The sequence below is a fragment of the Hetaerina americana genome, unplaced genomic scaffold (genome assembly GCF_022747635.1).
Source record: "Hetaerina americana unplaced genomic scaffold, ioHetAmer1.1.p SCAF_1376, whole genome shotgun sequence".
Taxonomy (NCBI): domain Eukaryota; kingdom Metazoa; phylum Arthropoda; class Insecta; order Odonata; family Calopterygidae; genus Hetaerina; species Hetaerina americana.
This window is the reverse complement of record NW_027286488.1, coordinates 1-18,728: the sequence shown is the minus strand read 5'-3', so window position 1 is coordinate 18,728 and position 18,728 is coordinate 1. Positions and strand designations below refer to the sequence as shown.

At 40.5% G+C, this 18,728-nt stretch overlaps 1 protein-coding gene across 1 annotated transcript; it reads right to left on the bottom strand.

Moving 5' to 3' along the window:
* Positions 1-6,408: 6,408 nt before the first annotated feature.
* On the bottom strand, positions 6,409-7,155 carry LOC139686269 (paraneoplastic antigen Ma6E-like; the record flags this gene model as incomplete). The annotated part of the gene is made up of 1 exon (XM_071583421.1): positions 6,409-7,155. A coding segment is annotated over one exon (747 nt), but the record flags the coding sequence as incomplete, so codon positions are not given.
* Positions 7,156-18,728: the final 11,573 nt, after the last annotated feature.

Here is an 18,728-nt window from a genome sequence, read left to right as displayed (position 1 = left end):
ATTCAATTTTAAAAATATACTTGATCTGGATTTTATTTTATATAATCATGTATTTATTTCATGTAATTTGAAACATTTTTCAAGTTGTTATTTCACCTATTTAGTCATTGGTGTATTATTATTTTAGCCTGTGGTAACAAGTAAGCGACCTCTCAGTAAATGATTTTAACATGACAATCGAAATCAGATGAGAAATCTGACGACTAGTTTAGTTTATATTTTACAATCTTTAAAGTGTTACTTGGCGGAAATCTTTCACACTAGGCGTAAATGAGGGAAGACTAACTTTTCAGATTCCAATCGAATTTTTATTTCTGAAACAATGGTCGCCCAAAACAAGAACTCTAGTTGAATCTGCAAAGTTAATCCTCCCTCATTTACGTCTTTATTATGTTCAATGAAATAACTAGGAGTTCCATAGTTTAGCAACTCATTTGACGAACAAATTACTGTACTTGAGGTTCTCTCTACATACCGTTCCAATAAGGATTTTAATACGACTGATGAATCATCATCATCGGAATTTTAAAATTTGGCTCTCGACTTGACGAGTCGGCACACCATTTATTATTCCAATCCTATTCCATTACGCTGCGTTGGATCATAACATTTCCGCTCTCCAGTTCATGATATAGCTTGTTTGTTATTACGTTTTATTTGTCCCCCTTGCAGAAAAACTTTTTCACCCACTTATGAGGATTCGCTCTCGGTGGGACATTTACATACTTCATCCCTTTTCTTCAATTTGTAACCTTTAATTTGCAATCCATATTCTATTGAAATGCATTAATTGATTCCAGTGCATGTATTGAGCATTCTTCAACAAAACTTAGTCGTGATTTATCTGTAGTGAGTACCTATCTATAATTACATATACTCTTCACATTTTATTTCATATAGTTTTGGATAGGCTATGGAGTACCAAACCCGCTGCTTTTTCACAAAATGATTAAAAACGCCCTATTTAAATATACGCCGTAAACCAATGGATATGATAATTGTTGTGTCAAGAGGGGTGAACCAATGGATATGATAATTATTGTGTCAATAGGGTTCCAAGTTTAATGAATTCGCGCGCACAGGAGTGGCAAACCAGTGATAATTGAATGCAAGGGTGCTACACGTGTATCAAAAGTCCCTCAGGCAAAAAGGTTTTAATGTTGCCCATTGGTTGCTGGAGAACGAAAAATAACAACGACCACGCAAACAGCGACGCAAGCAAATAACATCAGTACATAATACTCTGCAAACGCTAACGCCTAATGCAAAAAGGTGATAAATTCACACTTGGTTATATATTTTTTATTTTTACAATTTTACGTTTCTATGCCTTTTTGATTCACGATCTCCTCAAGCTTCAAAAATATTCATCAATCTTAAACCACGAAAAAGAATCAAAGGCTTTGCGTTTCCACAGAAAAGAATTTATTGCTGTCGACTAGTTTCACTTACGTGTAACGAAGCTAGTCGACAACAAGAAATTATTTCCTATAGAAACGCAAAGTCTTTGAATCTTTCTTCTAGCTTTACTAATAGATTTTCACAAAGTATCGGCCTAAACCATTGCTAAAATTCATCAATCTTTATTGTTTGTTACCAAATATATACTAGGGTAATCCCAAAAGGAAGATCTCCTTTTTACATTTTTAGAATTATAAAGATACATTTTTTATAAACAGAAAAACGCATTTATTTTCAATAAATTATACATTATTTTTAAGCTTAAGTATTATTCTATTCTTTTACATAATTTTCATTACAGTTAATGAATGTTTTTACTCGCTGGGGTAGTTTTTGTACGTCCATGTTGTACTAGCTCGCCGCCATGTCGTTGAGGAAGCGTTGGACCTCATCTTTTACCTCGTTGTATTAGCTTGTTACAAGTTACGAAACCTAGGTATTCCACTTCACACCTGAGATCAAACAGCAATCACGTGAGTGGTTGAATTACTCTTCGCCCAAGCCGCGAAAATTCAAACAAACATAGCCTTCTTGCAAAATCGCGGCAACTGTGTTTTGGGATCGAAGCGGGCATTGTTAGTCGAATGCATTAATTTTGCGACCACAATAAACGCTGCCAGGTATTGTGAGATACTTAAACAACACAGATGGAAGATTCAGAAGAGGAATGTTGAGCAATAGTATAAGCCATATCCACGGCAACACCCGTCCCCACGTCGTCCGTCAAACCGTCTCTCTCCTGCAACAGTTTGGATGGGGCATCATCACCCACCCACCCTTTCGTCCGGACTTGTTACCCGGTGACTACGACTTTTTTCCCACGTTGAAAGAAAATTTGACCGGAAGGCGCTTCAGTGACGAGGTGAAAGTTGAGGTCCAATACTGGCTCAACGACATCTTGGCGAGATGGTATGACATGGAAATAAAAGAGCCATTTCAGCTCCTGTGAAAATTCATTGACCGAAATGGAAAATATGTAAAAAATAGTGGAATTTAAGGTCTGTAAAAAATGTATCGGTTATTCAGGGTAATATTCAGGGTAACGTATCTATTCTATTTATAAACAATTGGAGAGCTTCCGTTTGGGATTACCATCGTAAATAACTGTGAAGAATGGCCCGTGAAGATAGGAATCTTTAAAAGTTTCGTATTTTGAAAAACATCAGTACATTCAAGTAGATATAAATGTAAAACTTTAAAGGCGTAGTAAATGCATTTATATATGCTTAATTTTTACCATATGATCCTTTATTGATATTCCAAGAAATTACGAAACTTTTTCTTTCATATTATTAATATCAGGTATGAATTAAATTTCAACGTTAAAGTTAAGAAAATAGGTCCATGAATAGATTTTATTCATGTAAATTATGCTCCTGAAATTTTGAATTATCACAGAGCTGGATTTCTGATGGCATTAAAATGAAAATATGAATTCCTATTCTGCTACGAACGCAGCAAGGTGAGCCTCATTCCTAATTGTTTAGTGATGTTATCCATGAACTTCAGGGAATAGTTTTGAAGAATCCAAAGAGAGTAGTAACACTTGTGAGAAAATAAATTAAAGACAATTCCTTTTAATTACAGAATTAACCCGGAATTTAAAGGCCTTTTGAATTTAAAGTAATTCTTTGATTATATTCCTCCAAAATGATTATGTTAACGGCATTTTCGCTAAACAATGAAAAGAGCTTCCTAGAACATATATCTAGAAGACATTTGTCTCAAAATTGAGATTTGTTCGTTTTTAGCGTACATTTTAAAATACTTAGTGTCAACTGTTCCTCCTTTGCCAGCTTGAAAATTTATCTGTTTAATTTAAAACATTTCACAATGAAACTACTTCCTTGATATGATCATATCTGTGAAAATATGATTTCCCTGGGGAGGCAAAAAAGAGTGTCTTTGCTCGGAAATAAAAGTTTGTTGAAAGCCATATTCACTGCGGTTAAGATAAATGTAAACTTCAAGTTCATCGTAACACTACGAAATGATTGGGCGTTTGGGGTTCTAGGGAAGTAAAATTTAATAGACCACATTTCTGGTATTGAATAACCTGGTAGTGTAGAATGTACTAATTTTATTCACAAAAAAAACGGAAGGATTTAAATATATGGTCAAAACATTAGGCACATATAAATTTCTTTCATAAAATCTCTTCATCTTTATTGACGATTTCATCCAATAAAATGAAATTTTACATACACTTATTTACACATAGATTACCACATCTCATATTCCCATTTTTTCCATTCGACGATATTACATATTTTTGTATACACACATTTAAACTTATGAAACATGTTTGGATAGAGAAAATACATTACATAGCCTATTCAGTTTCTTAGTTGTTATGATATTACTGGTTTCACGATAATCATCCGAGATTTTGGTAGCGCGTAATGTTTTCATCGTCAAGCAAAAAAGTAAAAAAAGGAAATATTACTTTGGCGCTCGGGAATAAAAAAACTGGAAGAAAACTCGACTGGTCGTACTTCATCCACGGGATCCATGGTCTCTTTCATTTAGCTTCTTCGTATCATGGCAATGGGATACAAAACGATCGTTATTTCCGGAACACTTCATTAGCGTACATGTTTCGAGGTCAAATATTGGTAAAAATGCCTTTTTTTTTAAAAGCCTAGGAGACTTGGTTGGTTTGTAGACGGTATGGTGTGGGAGGGGGCAAACGGGAGGAAGTAAAATGCTGACCTTAGGAGGGGGCTGCAAATATGCGTGAGTTTCCAGACTATTTATCTTGCTCTATGTTGGTCGTGGATTATTTACGAAAATGTTTTACTCTTAAAGACATTCACAATGGAAGATATGGATATTATCTCATTTTTTCTTAATCGTAGCAGTTTGCGTGAAGGTGCTCCAAAAATTGTTTACACTTATTCTTATTCTAGATTGAAGAATGCCATTTCCGGGATAACTACTCTTAGTGGGAAATTGCATGCAAAGCAAACTATGTGCCTTGGCAGGTGCCGAGAATTCGGCTCGAAACATTATCATGCAAGATAAATATTTTCGGAAATATTTATTTTTTGGAAGCGAACGAAAGAATTTCATCTTGCTTCGAAGATATCTGAAAATTATTCTTGGCAAATGACTACGTTAATTTTTTTTGAAGCCCGTTGGCAAATTTCACTGTTACGCAGAGTAGTGAATACGATTCACCATTAAGCTCAGTCATTATGTGTGCTTCTTCACCTACGGATTTTGTTGGACCCAGTTCCTGCCCCGTCTAAAAAGTGACGGGTGCCACTCGAGAAGATCGATGAGCTCGTCCCGAGCCGTAAACATCTTTTGCAGCTATATTGAAATGCGCTTGAATTGTTCTTCCGCCGTGCTCAGTGCCACTTAGCTCTTCTCCCTCCCCGCTCACTATACGCTAAGACGAGACCGAAATTAATGTAAGGCACTTCCAATTCCTTTTAGATACTCAGGCAGAAAAATCCAAACGACGGCCGACGCTACCGGAAATACAGATGATTGGGTAACGGACCAATCTCTCGAGAGCGCACTTCCCTTTTCAGTCGTCGCCTCATCTGTCCCTCGAGTACGCTCTTTTCTCGGCTGGAAGAATTCGTCACATGTGTGTATATTTTGTTCAGTTTCCAGTTATCAGTGTTCGGTGATATGTTTGTGGACAGTGGAAATATTTTTGCATAAAAGGATACCTCAAAATGAAAGGAAAGATTCGATGATAGCATTGAAATCATTTTTCGAGAAGGTAAAGAAAACAGCTTTGAGGTTTTGTTGATTGAGCTTGGTTCGTTGGTTATGGTTCACAGGAGAGATGGCCCTCGAAAAAATAAGCGATGCTTTCATTTCATCCGCGCTCCGTATCAACAGCGAGAAGGAAAAGGGAATATGACGAAGTGAAATATTTGTCAATCATTAAAAATCGCCTAGAAGAAGGGGATTAGAGAAGAGTATTGTTATAATAACAATCTTACCAGAATTGGCGACTGTCAGAGCGGGAGGGAAGAGAATCAATAAAAAGAGCGCAGATCTCATCTCCTCTCCCGAAGCCCCTTCCACATCCCCTTCTCCCTGCCACTTCCTCACTCACCCAATCTTACAAGGTTTCCGTTTTTTCCTTCCTTCACCCCCTCCGGGTTCCTCGTCGTCTCCTGACGTCCCTCGGGGGGATCCTAACTCTGCATTCCGAACCCCTCCCTCTCTCTCCGTCTCCACTCTTTTTTTTTCTTCCTTCTCACTCATTCTCACAAAAACATGCTCACGCAGACTACTTTTATCCCCTCCTTCATCATCACTTATTATAAAAAATGGGAAACAACTTTCATATCAAGTTACCAAGGGATTCATTCGATTGTTTGCTTGCCTGATTGTTTATTGTTTCCAAACTACTTTTGCGGCATGTTTAAGTTAATTGATTTAGGAAAGTTCCTCCCTTACGTGGTCTTTCCCTTCCCTCTTCTACTTCGTCGTTTTTATTACATATATTTTTCCCTTTACTCCTGATATTCCCCTCTTAACTCAACTTCCTTTCTATTTTTTTCTCTTCGATGGGTCGCCCGCCCACTTCCCGGCGTCGATTCCGTACCCAATCCCACACCCACCTTTCACGCCTAACCTCCAACCCACACCACTGCTTCTTTCTCACCACTCCAACCCCCCAAAATCCTTCCCCCGAGGCCCCAACGACTATTTCTTCGCCGCCTTCCCCACCTTCTCTCTCTCACTCAACTTCTCGGAAACCTCCCATCTTATGTCTCCAACTATTATTCTCCGTTCCCCACCACCCAACCATATCCATCTTTCACTTTCCCACAACTTCCCTTCTTATGGGCGAGGAGTTCCCTTCCGCATATTTCTCTCTTCTATCCTCCGCCCCCACCGCGCCATCGCTCCTTCTTCCTGAGCCGCACACACCGCGTCACCGTCACCTCACTCTCTCCAATCCCCATCCCACACCACTCAAACCGTCACTTCCTCGGTAAATCTGTTCTTGTCATCCAGGTCTATCACGATAGCGTGTGTCCTCGCGTGGCCGGAACGTAAATCGTTTCCCTGCCTCCGGCTTCCTCCGCCCCTGCCGCCGCCCCCATCTCCAGCAGCCCCCCCATCCCCGCCGCTCGACCCCACCTCGCCTCCGGACCCCGCCGCCCCGTCCCCCTCCGGCCGTGCCCCACCCCGCCGTCTCCTCTTGCGCACCGCCCCGCCCGACCACTCGTCTCCCCCGCCGCTCCACGGAGCGCGGTGGGGCGGGGTCGCCGCCTCATCCACCTCCTTCTTCTTCCGCCTCCAGCGCATTTTCTTCTTGCTCCCCACTTTGCCTTCGCCGTCGTCCGCCTCGCCCTCCTCCGCTACGCCGTTGTGGGCCGCCGACTCCTGCTTCCCTCCCCCTTTCCTTCGCCTCCTCGATTCCTCCTCCTCCGTACCCTCATCCCCCTCCTCCTTGTTCCCTACAACCACCACTACCACCTTCTCTCCCTCCTCCGACTCATTTCCCCTTTTGCTCCCATTCCCCTCTTGGCCAATCTTGCTTGCCGCCCCGCCTTCCCCCACCTCGTCCTCCTCGCCCAGGGCAGCGCCGTCGACGCCACCGACAGCCTCCAGCACTAGGGCGAGTTTGCAGGCCAGTGGGGCGGTCGCCTTTTCGTCTCTCCCGGAGAGCTTGGAGCAAAGGGAGTGTATCTGCTGGACGATGCCTTTCCATTCCTCCTAAGTGCCACGAATGAGAAGAAGAGAAAATTATAATGAGCGAATTGCAGTATTTATGTATTTATATTATATATATATACATACATATATACATATACATATATATATATATATATATATATATATATATATATATATATATAAATATATATATATATATATATATATATATATATACACTCACACGAGTACATACACACACACATATAATTGCATTTTTTGCTATGTGTACACACACACACACACACACACACACACATATATATATATATATATATATATATATATATATATATATATATATATATATATATATATATATATATATATATATATGTGTGTGTGTGTGTGTGTGTGTGTGTGTGTGTGTGTGTGTGTATTTTATATGCATGCATGAGAAGAGAAAGAGATAGGAGGATATTGCATTTTTATAGCCACTTCGGTTAAAAATCGGGAAACACGAAAAGGAAAAGTAGGGTGAAGTGCCAATATTGGTTTAGGAAATATCATGAACTTTGAAGGAGGGAATCGAGTCCCATGCCGTGTTTGCCTAAAACAAGACCACGCGCCGGAACAAATTTCCCAAAATCATTCCCGATCCCGGGGTCGAAGAAGGAACGAGGAATTGGAGAATGGGGTTTAGGTGAGGCGGGAGGGTGGGTAAAGGTGTGGGCCACGAAAACTCACACACTCGCTCACGTGCCCAGCTAACCCACGGATAAATGCGAACGTCACGCGAGGAGGAGCAAGGGCCGCTTAGGGGGTATAGCGGGCGGAGGGGGAGGAGGAGGGTTGGAGGAAGTCAAGAGCGTTGGGGGTCGATGGAGAGATTGAATGGACTCGAGCGATGCAGCGACTCTCATTCAATTGCGGCGATGCGAGAGGAACATGTAGCCGCTGCACGTTATCGCAAAATTCGTCGAAAGGGACTGCCGAACGTTTTATTGCTCGAGGGAGCCGTTTTCATTCCATCACCGCGGACTCCTGCACCTTGGGGACGGGGGAGGGCGTCTATGGTGGGCGAGGTATCATGACCGACAAAAAATTCACGTATAAATGAATCGAAAAGAGATTCAGCTGCTGGACAGGGTTTTCACACCCCGCCATTGAATCTCTTGTCGAATCAAATGATTTGCGAAGGCGTCGCCGAAGGTGGGGATGGAGAGAAAAATGGGCAGGGAAAATCTGCGCATTACTATACTTATTTTCCAAACCGATTGTAGGCTGATAATTTGTTCTAATTTGAGTGACGTGAAGTCATTCTCAATACATTTTCGTGCTCACCTTTTTGTTTATAAACTGAAGTTTTTACAGTAGTTTATGCAATCACTGATACAAAATGTGTGTATGTGAGTTCATGCTAGGGATATATCCTACTAAGTTTACCTTCTTTCCATAAATCGTCTTCAAAGGAGCAATGCTGGACTCGGGGTCGTTCCAATTGATGTCGAGATATCAGTAAGGATAGAGAAAAATAAAGACCTCTCCTCTCCGAAAGGAGGCATAATGGTGTGTGCCTCCGCCTACGGAGAACCCCTGTGGCTCTCCCCGCCCCAGATTCAATGAGTGCTGCAGACGTTCGTGAAAGGAGAACGAACTATAATTTGGAAACCGCGAAACATAGCGTAGGGGTGAGTGTGAGACCATTCGAGTCGATGAATTAACTCGTCTAAATCTGGAAGCTGCCTTCCCTCCAGCTCAGAGGATGATGAGTGGGGAGGGGGGAATTTCTTTTTGGAGAACGAGCCGCAATTTCAAATTGTTGGGCGTGGTTCTTACTCCTCCCGTTTCAGGAGTTGGACGGATGGGGAGGTCAAACATATCCCCTTTCAAAGGTCAGGAGAACTTTTTTTTACCGGAATCACTCCGTGATATTTAAATCTGAGCGACCCTTAAAAACTTATAGCGCGCTGTCTTCTGAAAGGCAGTTCGTCGGAATTTATTTAAGAGCGAAGCGGCATGAAGGGGGTTGAGCGTGGGGCGAAGGGGAAAGAGGAAAAGCGAATAAAGTTAGAAGGAAAGATTAAAGAGGTGAAGAGATGGTAGGGGATATATTATTGGAATTATTTTATAATTTTTCCCTTTTCCAAACACGCGTCATCATCAACCAACAAGGTCGACCGCTCAGCGTCGTCTATTCAAGCAATTTGAACGGAGTTTTCCTTCTTTTCCGACTGTCCCCAACAGTCCGAGCATGGATGGGCCCTGGAATCGGTCCAGCCCTGTCAACAGGGTGGCGGTAGGGAGGTTCCTGAGTATGAAATGAAAAATAATGGGGAAGAGGGATTTTTTTAATCAAGGTTTTGCCGTTTTGGTGGTGTGTAGAGTAATGGTGGAGGGGGAGGTGAAAGAGTTGTCGAAGAACTTGAAAGAATTGGGTCGTCCACGGCCGAAAAACAACCGAAAATAATCCCGGCGGACGAAATAAAAAACGAGCAGCGGGGACCGTATGCAGAGTGAGAGGGAGAGGTGAGGAGGTATCCAGGCCGACGTGGCCTCAGGCGAAATAATCGACCGCAGTGTTGGCGAAGGTGCTCCGACCAGAAAAAAAGAATTTGGAGAAGAAATCTCTCCTCTCTCTTTCTCCTCCATGTCTTTATCTCTCTCGGTATATGGGAGTGAAATATACATATCAAGGACCTCTTTACACTGACGAGATTAGGTCGTAATCCAGAAAAAGTTTTTGCCGGATGGGCATGATGTAAAATTGCATCTTGCGCCACGGGGTTCCCCGGGCTGCTCTGGGGAGATGATTATATTAATGCAGGCCTCTCCGGTAGGGAAGAGGGGGAGGAAAAGACAGGGAGGGAGGAGAGACAGTGAGTGTGAGGGAGGGCGAGAAGTAGGAAAAAGGAAGGGAAGACAGTATCAGAGAGAAGAAAGGAGAAAGAGGGAAGAAGAGAGCGAGTGAGGACAAGAGGGGGAGCAGAGGGAGGAGAAAGAGGGAGAATGAAAGAGATTGAGAGAGATAAGAAGAGACTGAGAAAGAGAGAGATGGAGGTAATTAACCATGATAGAGAGAAGAGAAGAGGAGAGACAGAAAGAAAGAGAGAAAAATGGAGAAATATGAAAGAGAGGGAGAGAGATAATTAACCAATTCCGCGACCATGGTCGGCTCTAAACCCGGGCGTACTCGACACGCGGTTTTTGTGAACCAACTTGCCATTTTTTACCCACAAAGGGTTCGTTATGGATATTAAGGCCTGCAAGGTGATACGATAGACAGGTGAGTGGGCAGAATATGGCGTTATTAAAAGAAAAACTCGTTTATTGTCCAACGTAAAGAGAAACAATGCTGGAGCTGTTGGAAAAAAACGAGTAAATCTGGGAAGTCAGACGTTAGCAATTTTATGTTCTCTTCCACGCTCGCTCATGCCGTCCGAGGTTTAATTCCCTGCTGTCCGATGGCTGTTTCCTTTATAATGCTAACAGTTCCTAGTCGCTCCCAAAATGAAAAGATATGAACACCATTATATCTTAGTTTTAAATGCATGCTCTCAATATTTAGAAAGTTTCGCCGGGCTCTTTTAATAGTGACCCTTAATTATTTCAGTGACCGTAGTTATACCTAGAATGTAGCTCTGATACAATGACCAAACTTTTTATTGAATATTATAACAATGGTCTAATGACAAGTTGGTAGTATGATGTCTACAAATGAAATAATAGTTAAAAAACTTGCGTCCTCGTCCTTTGGTCCTTATTTGCATTCCGGTCAGACCTTGATTTGCGTATCCCTTTTCTCTAAATAAGTATTGTGTGGCGTGTTAAACTAGCTATTGTATTGTTACATGTAAACTGCAAGATTGAAAATACTGAAAAGAAGGCAAATTAATGACATGAAATTTTTCAAACTTAAATAAATATGCATGTTCATTCAATTTCTAACATGTACGATGTTATCGACAGTTTCAATGTGAGCGCCACGAGCACTGGTTTGCCGAGTCCAGGCGCACAATTTGATTGAGTATTAGCTGCAGTTGCGAGCGAGTGAGATTACGAACGAGTTTATGGAGCACAGGATGTTTAAGTGGATGAGCTAGCTGAATTAAGGAAACACAAATACCCGCGAGGCATATATTTCAGCAAATCAAATCTATTTGCCACAAAACGTGCATTGAAATACAGGAAGCAATTCAAACGAAAATCGAAAAGATACGTCAGTGATTTAATACGAAGACGGATAGCGAAGAAACTGCATCATGCGTATTATTCGGTAGTAAGTTCGACAATAGCATACGAATAGACTCCATAGAGCTGCCTCAAAAGGAAGTGTTTCGGGACCCCTTTGCCTCGGATTACGATAATCTTCATAAACTGTGTAAACTGAAAATTAAATGCTGACAAAAAATTAAACTGGAAGATTAAAAGTTATATTTATATCCCGTTAAATTTAAAATTTGGAGCTCCTGATGACCTGGCCGTGACCACAGTATGAAGTGTGATTATAACGTATGCATTTAGGCATTGAGCAGAATCAAAGGAATGGAATAGGAATGAAAAATATAGCTCAGGAGTTAATCAAAGAATCAGTGGTGATCATGCTTTTAACATATTGGCAGTGGTAGAGCTATGACCTTACATACTGCAACTTTCCGTTTCTTTCTTTGCTAGCTAGAATACCACCGATACAAATTGCATGTATTTTTATTTAAAAACTCTCACTAAGAGCTGAGATAAGCCATTACCTCTAACAAGTTATAACATCATAAACCCCACTTAGCCATTCGACAAATTGCCTCAAATGACTCCATTAGATAAAGCGCCCTCCCACCTTAACGGAATGTTCAGCCAAGCTCCCGTCGTTCTGGCGTGACGCTGATATCACGCCCTCCGTTGTGCTCCCTTAATGAGACGCCCTGCAGTGCACCATTCATTAAGTATTCCCTGCCCCCCCCCCTGACTTCTCGCGCAGCCCGAGAATACTGCAGTAGGCGTTGTCAAACCATACATGTGCGATAATCCCTTGTCGTTTATAGAGACGCTTGCGATTTCCTTTGACTGTGGCTCGTAGGCAGTGGAAGTCATTCAATCTGAGAATAGTGGCCTTCTATTTGTGTACTTAGTGACATCATCACATAATGAACGGTGCTATCCTTATGCTTCTATATCCTGCATCTATGGTCATATAATCTTTGCCACATAAAATATCAATCTATTTTATTATGCTTTAAATTTATATTATCATTGATTTGCTTCAATTATTTTGAATATTATTATTTTTCTATTCATTATAAATCTATTCATCTATCATTATGCTAATATATTTCGTTTAAAGATGCAGAGAAAGTTGTAGAATTAGTAAAGGAAAACAGTTCTCACGTAACTTAAGTATTGAAAGTGTGTAAAAAGAGATTAAACTTCAAGAAAGGATTTCGGTTACATACTCAATGCCTGTGATGAGATTCATAACGTATTATTATGTGCGATATTACTTCTCTATTTATTCTATTTCTATTCCTTTTTTGTTTGAAGTTTACTTCAGATCAAGGGGTGCGGCGTTAGTTATCAGTGAACATCTCCAATTATTTTTAATAAAGTGAAAATGAAAAATGGAATATTTAAATAATTCAAAAATAAAAAGTGGTATATATTAAATGGTACGGGAGTGTAAAAAGGCCGAAATATTCACGAAACATGAAAAGATTAAAGGAAAAAATTGGTATACTGCGCTTTGAAGACGATATTTCTGTGATGGAAAAGGGTTCTGAAGAGTACGTTTGTAAATATGAAGTAAAGAAGATTATCAGGGTAGAAAAAACTAACAAAGCTGATTCGGCAGGAACTAATAGTTTCGCAATTACTAAACCTAGAAATTAATAGAGGAAAGGAAATGGTAGTTTTTAATACGTAGAAAAGACAATGGAATATGTTTTACATTGCACTGGCAAATATTATAAGAAATAATTATCGAATGAGGAATCCAGCCGATATTTTTATTAAAATCAAGTTAATGCAAAATTTAGCTTAAAGTTTCTCCAAAGTTGACCATCAAAAGGTCACTGTTGTTTACAGTCATACTCTCTTATGATCAAATCTCACTTTTAGATGTTCGACCCTCTAGCAATAAAGGTTCAGTTGTTCAAACAATTTTAAATGGCTGCAATAAATTTAGGTCTAGTGATGACTTTTGATGAGGTAACATTAATCAAATAGGACGTCAAATGATGATATGAAATCCTACGTCCGAGGAATAACATCTGCCAGAGATAGATATTGCAGTATGTCCATTTTTTAGCAGTGTGTAGAGATCTATTGATCAGGTAGACTTTGATTGCATATACTACTAAACTGTACATGCTTCAAACACAGTCAAGAGGATTTCACTATTATTCTGCTAGATTTGCAAATCGAACTGAACTCTAAAAATCCGACAAAAAAAGAGATATCTAAATTTTATAAACGATAAGAGCTTGCGGGGAATTTAAGGATTTGTGTAACTATGAAAAAAAGATCCTTCAAAGTAGTTACTTTGGGTGAAAGGGAGTAAGATTCAGACTGTATTATCCGAGGACAAGTTTCGTGGAAAAGGCACATTTCATGCAAAACTATTCATTCGGTCGGCGAACATTTTCACAAGACCAATACTTTTGGAAGTTAGTGGTTTATTTAACAATAAAATTTTTAACGCGAAACCAGTAATTACGAAATAGTTTTCATTGAAAAAAAATAAAAAAAACTAGTGGAGGGGGAAAAAGGAGCACTGGGTATCTCGTATTATCACCTAAGTCAGGAGGGTCTTGTTGGGAATAATTTTTTGTAGAGAATAAAAAAAGGGAGATTTTCTCTTTCGTAATTGCTTGTGACACAGCACACAATGTTAATCCACCTCGAAGGGCTGACTGGTACTCATTAAAACGGAAGGGGCTTTTTGTTTTGATATAAGAGTGGATTGAATGGGTGACGTTTTTGGATGAGAAGAAGTGATTTTCACTTCGCTGAATAAGTTGAAGACATAACGCTGGATACCTCCATCTTTACGATACCCCTAGGTAGCCGCAAGGGCGCAAGGCGGGATGTTTTGGGAAGCCAGCTGTAAAAAGTGATGACGTCTCTGCAAAAGGTAGATATATTTTAATAGCTCTTATGTTCCTCTTTTTGTGACATATTCCTATATTGTGAAAGGGGAAATTTTCCAGGGATGTTTCTGTTCGACAGTCGGTCTAATTTTTTTTCAACTACTACTTACTGATCTGTTTATAAGACCATCATTTAATCCAGTGCCAAGTCTTCATGAACTCTCACCCTGGGCTTAGTACTAAATATTTGACACGTTGTGTTCTTCCCTTGTGTTATTTCTTTAATTGGTTGGATTTGCTTTATTTTCACTTGTGAAAGCAATGAAATTTATATGGAAGGAAGTTAGAATTTAATTTTCGTGAACCTTCTCTCCGTATCACGCGATCTCATCTCAAGCGGTCGCAAACCTCGTGCTTGTTTTGAATGGCTAATTACAGCTCCTACCTGTAATCCGTGGATCGCATATTTACTTTCTCTTTTGCGATTCATAATAGAAACAAACATTCAACAAGAATCCGCTGAGGCGGCCGTCAATGGTTGCGAGATATTTTTAGGAATCCATTTCATTGATATCCGAAAATGAATGATATGACAGGCCTATGCGATTCGATTAAATGGATACCCAAAGAAAACTTTGAATTTCTTGAGATACTCCTGTTATTGGACCGAGGGTCTCAATATGGATAAACTTAATCTTTCACGAGTACGCCGTACTTCCTGCTTCGAGGTGTGCAATGCAGTTTAGCGTAGAGGTGTGGACGATAAAATATTGCAAAAAAAGAAAGCGCTGGTGGTATTTCATAGATGTTCAAAAATAGCGGGCTCGAACGGAGTGACAGCCGTCAAGGTTGAATGAATGGAAATTTTGAATACGGTCCAATGAAGGCCAATCTCTTTCCTGCCTGAAAAAGACGAATATGGATGGCCTCTTCCCATTTCGTTGGATGAGGATCGGAGGAGGGAGAAATCCAATGATGGGACCATTGGGAGATTAAAAAGTTGGGAGTCTTATTGACAAAACGTTATCGGCAACAGTATGTCGTGGTTCGCGAGGCACGGGCTTAGGGGTCCGAAAACCTGGGAAGAGAAAAAAATTGGAAGCTAGGTACGCTTATATTGCACAAATGATGAGAGAGGAGAATCGGGGAAGGATAATTAGGGGAGTTTTGAAATACAGCGGTGAATGGGAGTAGGGGTAGTCTTGCAGTTCCCCACAAAAGATGAGGGAATGAGCTGGAACCATGGTAATAGCAGAGCGATATTATCCTTGTGCTTGACACTTGAATACGAAGAAAGATATATTTCCTTTATTTTATAAAAACGTGGAAGTAAAAAAAGTTTTATCGGGAACTCTGATAAGAAAAAGAGGAAACATAAAGGTCGAGTCATATCCAGAATTCGGAATTGTACCTTGGTGGACAAGTGTGGCGAATAAGAAATAAATGGCTAGAATTAAGTTGATTCAAATATTCACCTAGTTAACCTGATTATCTAAAAATTTACTTTTTAAGAACATTTTACTCTAATCTACATGTATATGAACAATATTTGACTGAATACGAAAGTTGAAAATGAGAGGCAAATTATAAATGTTTTTAAAAATCTGTCTCCCGTTGGCGTTACTTCGTCGATTCTGCTTACCTGTATTAAGGTCGAATCTTGGATTTTCCTATGCTTATTCAGTTTATTAGATTTGATTCATGATTAATGGTTTTGATGTGCTAATAAATATTATAAGCGAGCAAAATGTTTGGTTAACATCACTCAATTATTTGTCCAAAGCAACTCCACCAATATGAGACGTAATTCGTAATTTTGGAAACTAATTATGCAAAATTATTTTAACTCATAAATATTAAATGAAACTACTTTCTTTTTCTATTAAGAGACATTTATGGGTTTATTATTCTAACACATTATTTTAAAAATTTCAAGAAACTAACTGATATAAGATTAGACGAAAAATCTTCTTATAATATTTGTAACATTTTTCATGTTAATAAAATAAGATCAAGCTTTTTAAGTTGAAATTTAATCTTCTTAAGATGAATTGAGCCACTTTATTATGCATCGCTTGTTCCTTTGATGTCCTGGTGTTGAGCTTCAGGCATAGAGAAAAACGCAAAATGTAAGCATTTCGTCCAATGGGTTGACCTTGGGTGACAGAAACTTAATAACGAATTGTTTCGCTGACGAAGGTGAGTTCAATTTGTTTATTTTACCTAAAAGAAAGCTTAGGCGTATTTCGTATATTTTTGGCACTGGCAAAGATGGAGGCATGACTTTTAAGTGACATAGCCAAGAAAATATTTAACAGTGATATCATCAAGGGACCTTTAGTATGCTTCGTCGCATTGCAAATGTTTTTAAATCGGGGCTATAAATACATTTTTTCCCTACATTGGACAAGTAACGGATGAGTCTGGTCCACAATGCGAGACCACTGAGACACACTACTTTCAGTCTCCGGATAGTAATTGAAATCAACATTTTTTCCGCCTCAGCAAGGGCCGTCCGTGTCGAGGCTGTGACGTCGGTCGTATGAAAGACTGGGGAAACATATTATCCCATCGCGCCTTTCCATCCCTGAGAGTCAGAAAGACGACAGAGAGAGAGAGAGAGAGAGAGAGAGAGTGAGACACGCCTGGACCCGGGTGGAGATTGAGCCGGGATGAGAGTCCCCTGCCCCGACTCCCGTATCCTCCGTCACCCGCGAACAGGGAAGCCGGCGTTGCCCACAAAGACCTCGGCTCCGGGGAAGGGACCGCACCGCGACGGGAAAATTTTCCGACGAACTTTATTGGTCGGCACGAGCCAGGACGATAAGTTAGCGGAATTTTGCCGCCGCTAGAACAAGGAAGGCTGCTTGGTGGGAGGAGGTTGTGTTCGGGAATGAGTTTTGGTTGGCAGAAGGGAGGGCATAGTAGTGGATGGAGGTGGTGGGAGTATTTGGAGGAGGGAACCTCTCCCCTTCGGCGGTGATTTTCGTACAGTGGAAAGGTGCGAAACGAGTTATCGATCACCGTCCTTCCCAGGCCATGCGTGGCGGCAAGCGCGAAATCAATTGAGTGGCAAGAGAGGGAGAGAAAGAGGGAGAGAGAGCCGTGCTTTATTTGCCCGAGCGACATGGTGGCAGCGGTACATCCGACGTAATGCTTTTGCTAATGAGCTCCGCAATGCACGTGTCAATTGGGGGAATCGATGAGTGAGGGTGGAGAGGAACGACCGTAGTTGGCGAAGAGAGAGGCAGGGACGGATGCTTGGAATTAATGGAGTGCGGAAGCTTCCGCTCACAAGTCCCCCGTGGACCGCGTGAATGGCGGGAATTTCGATGAGAATAATTAGTTATCCGCCTGTACTCATGAGATTGGTTTCTGCCTACATCCGAACGGCCTACCTCAAAGTCGGCGAGCGTATTTCACTTTTATTTTTATCGGATTTGACAACACTCTGCGGGAAGGCGAAATAAAGGCTTCTCTCTTCACTCGTGGATTTTCGCCCGCACGTTAATGCACGCAAGCGAGGCTTCTTGTGTGTCACCTCACATAGCGATTAGTTTGATTAAATTTTTGAATTGGAAGGTTCTGAATAAAAGGGATTTGGGGAAAACGCTGTACGGAAATCAAAATTCGTCTTTGGGAACACATGCATCGAAATGTCTCCCTTAGAAAACGAGGGTGGTTATTTGCCATTCCCTTCTGTACGAAAAGAAGACTAAAAGAGAGGTTTCAGTGTAGTTTGGCCTGCATTGAACGAGCCAAATCTACCCGTGAATTCTTTATATTTTTGCTCCATTTCCACTTAAGTGTTATAAATAAAATTTGGGACCTCCTCGGGAATTTATTTTGAGGCCTTTCATCCCTATGTTCCATTAAAAGTAGTACTTGCGCTTAATGAGCAAGGGAGACTTAAGGGTATTGGGTCGATGTTTTTGGTTTGTACTGATTTCATTGAAATCTGTCAAACGTATTCATAAGAGATTTTGATGTGCATAGAATTTGGATGAGAATGAGCAAGTTTGTGGGGCTATTTGTGGAGTTACTCAAGGTTTTTCGAGACTTTGAATGCACAACCTCAAGATACATGTGATATTATTCTTTTGGACCAAGTGTTTTCCTGAGTTTCATTGAATGCTATTGTTAGATACTACAAATCATAAGGTTGTAATTTTTTGTAATCTTTACCAACGATATATCTTAATTATTTTCCCCGCATATAATCCCCGTTAGATGTTAAACAGTTGTGCCAACATTTCTTCCAATCCTAGAAGCACTTCAAAAAATTATTTTTGTGATCTTGTTCAGCTCCTCCGTCGATGCAGTCTTTATCTCGTTAATCGTAGCGTAGCGTCATCCTTTCATGGGCCTATTCAGTTTCAGGAACATTTAAAAGTCAATGGGGGCCAGATCTGGAGAATACGGTGGCTGTGGCATCATTATTGTGTTGCTTCTGGCCAAAAATTCGCGCACAAGTAACGATGTGTGAGCTGAGGTGGCGCAAAAGCCAATTCTTGTTCTTCCATAAATCCGGGAGTTTCTGGCGGATTGCTTCGC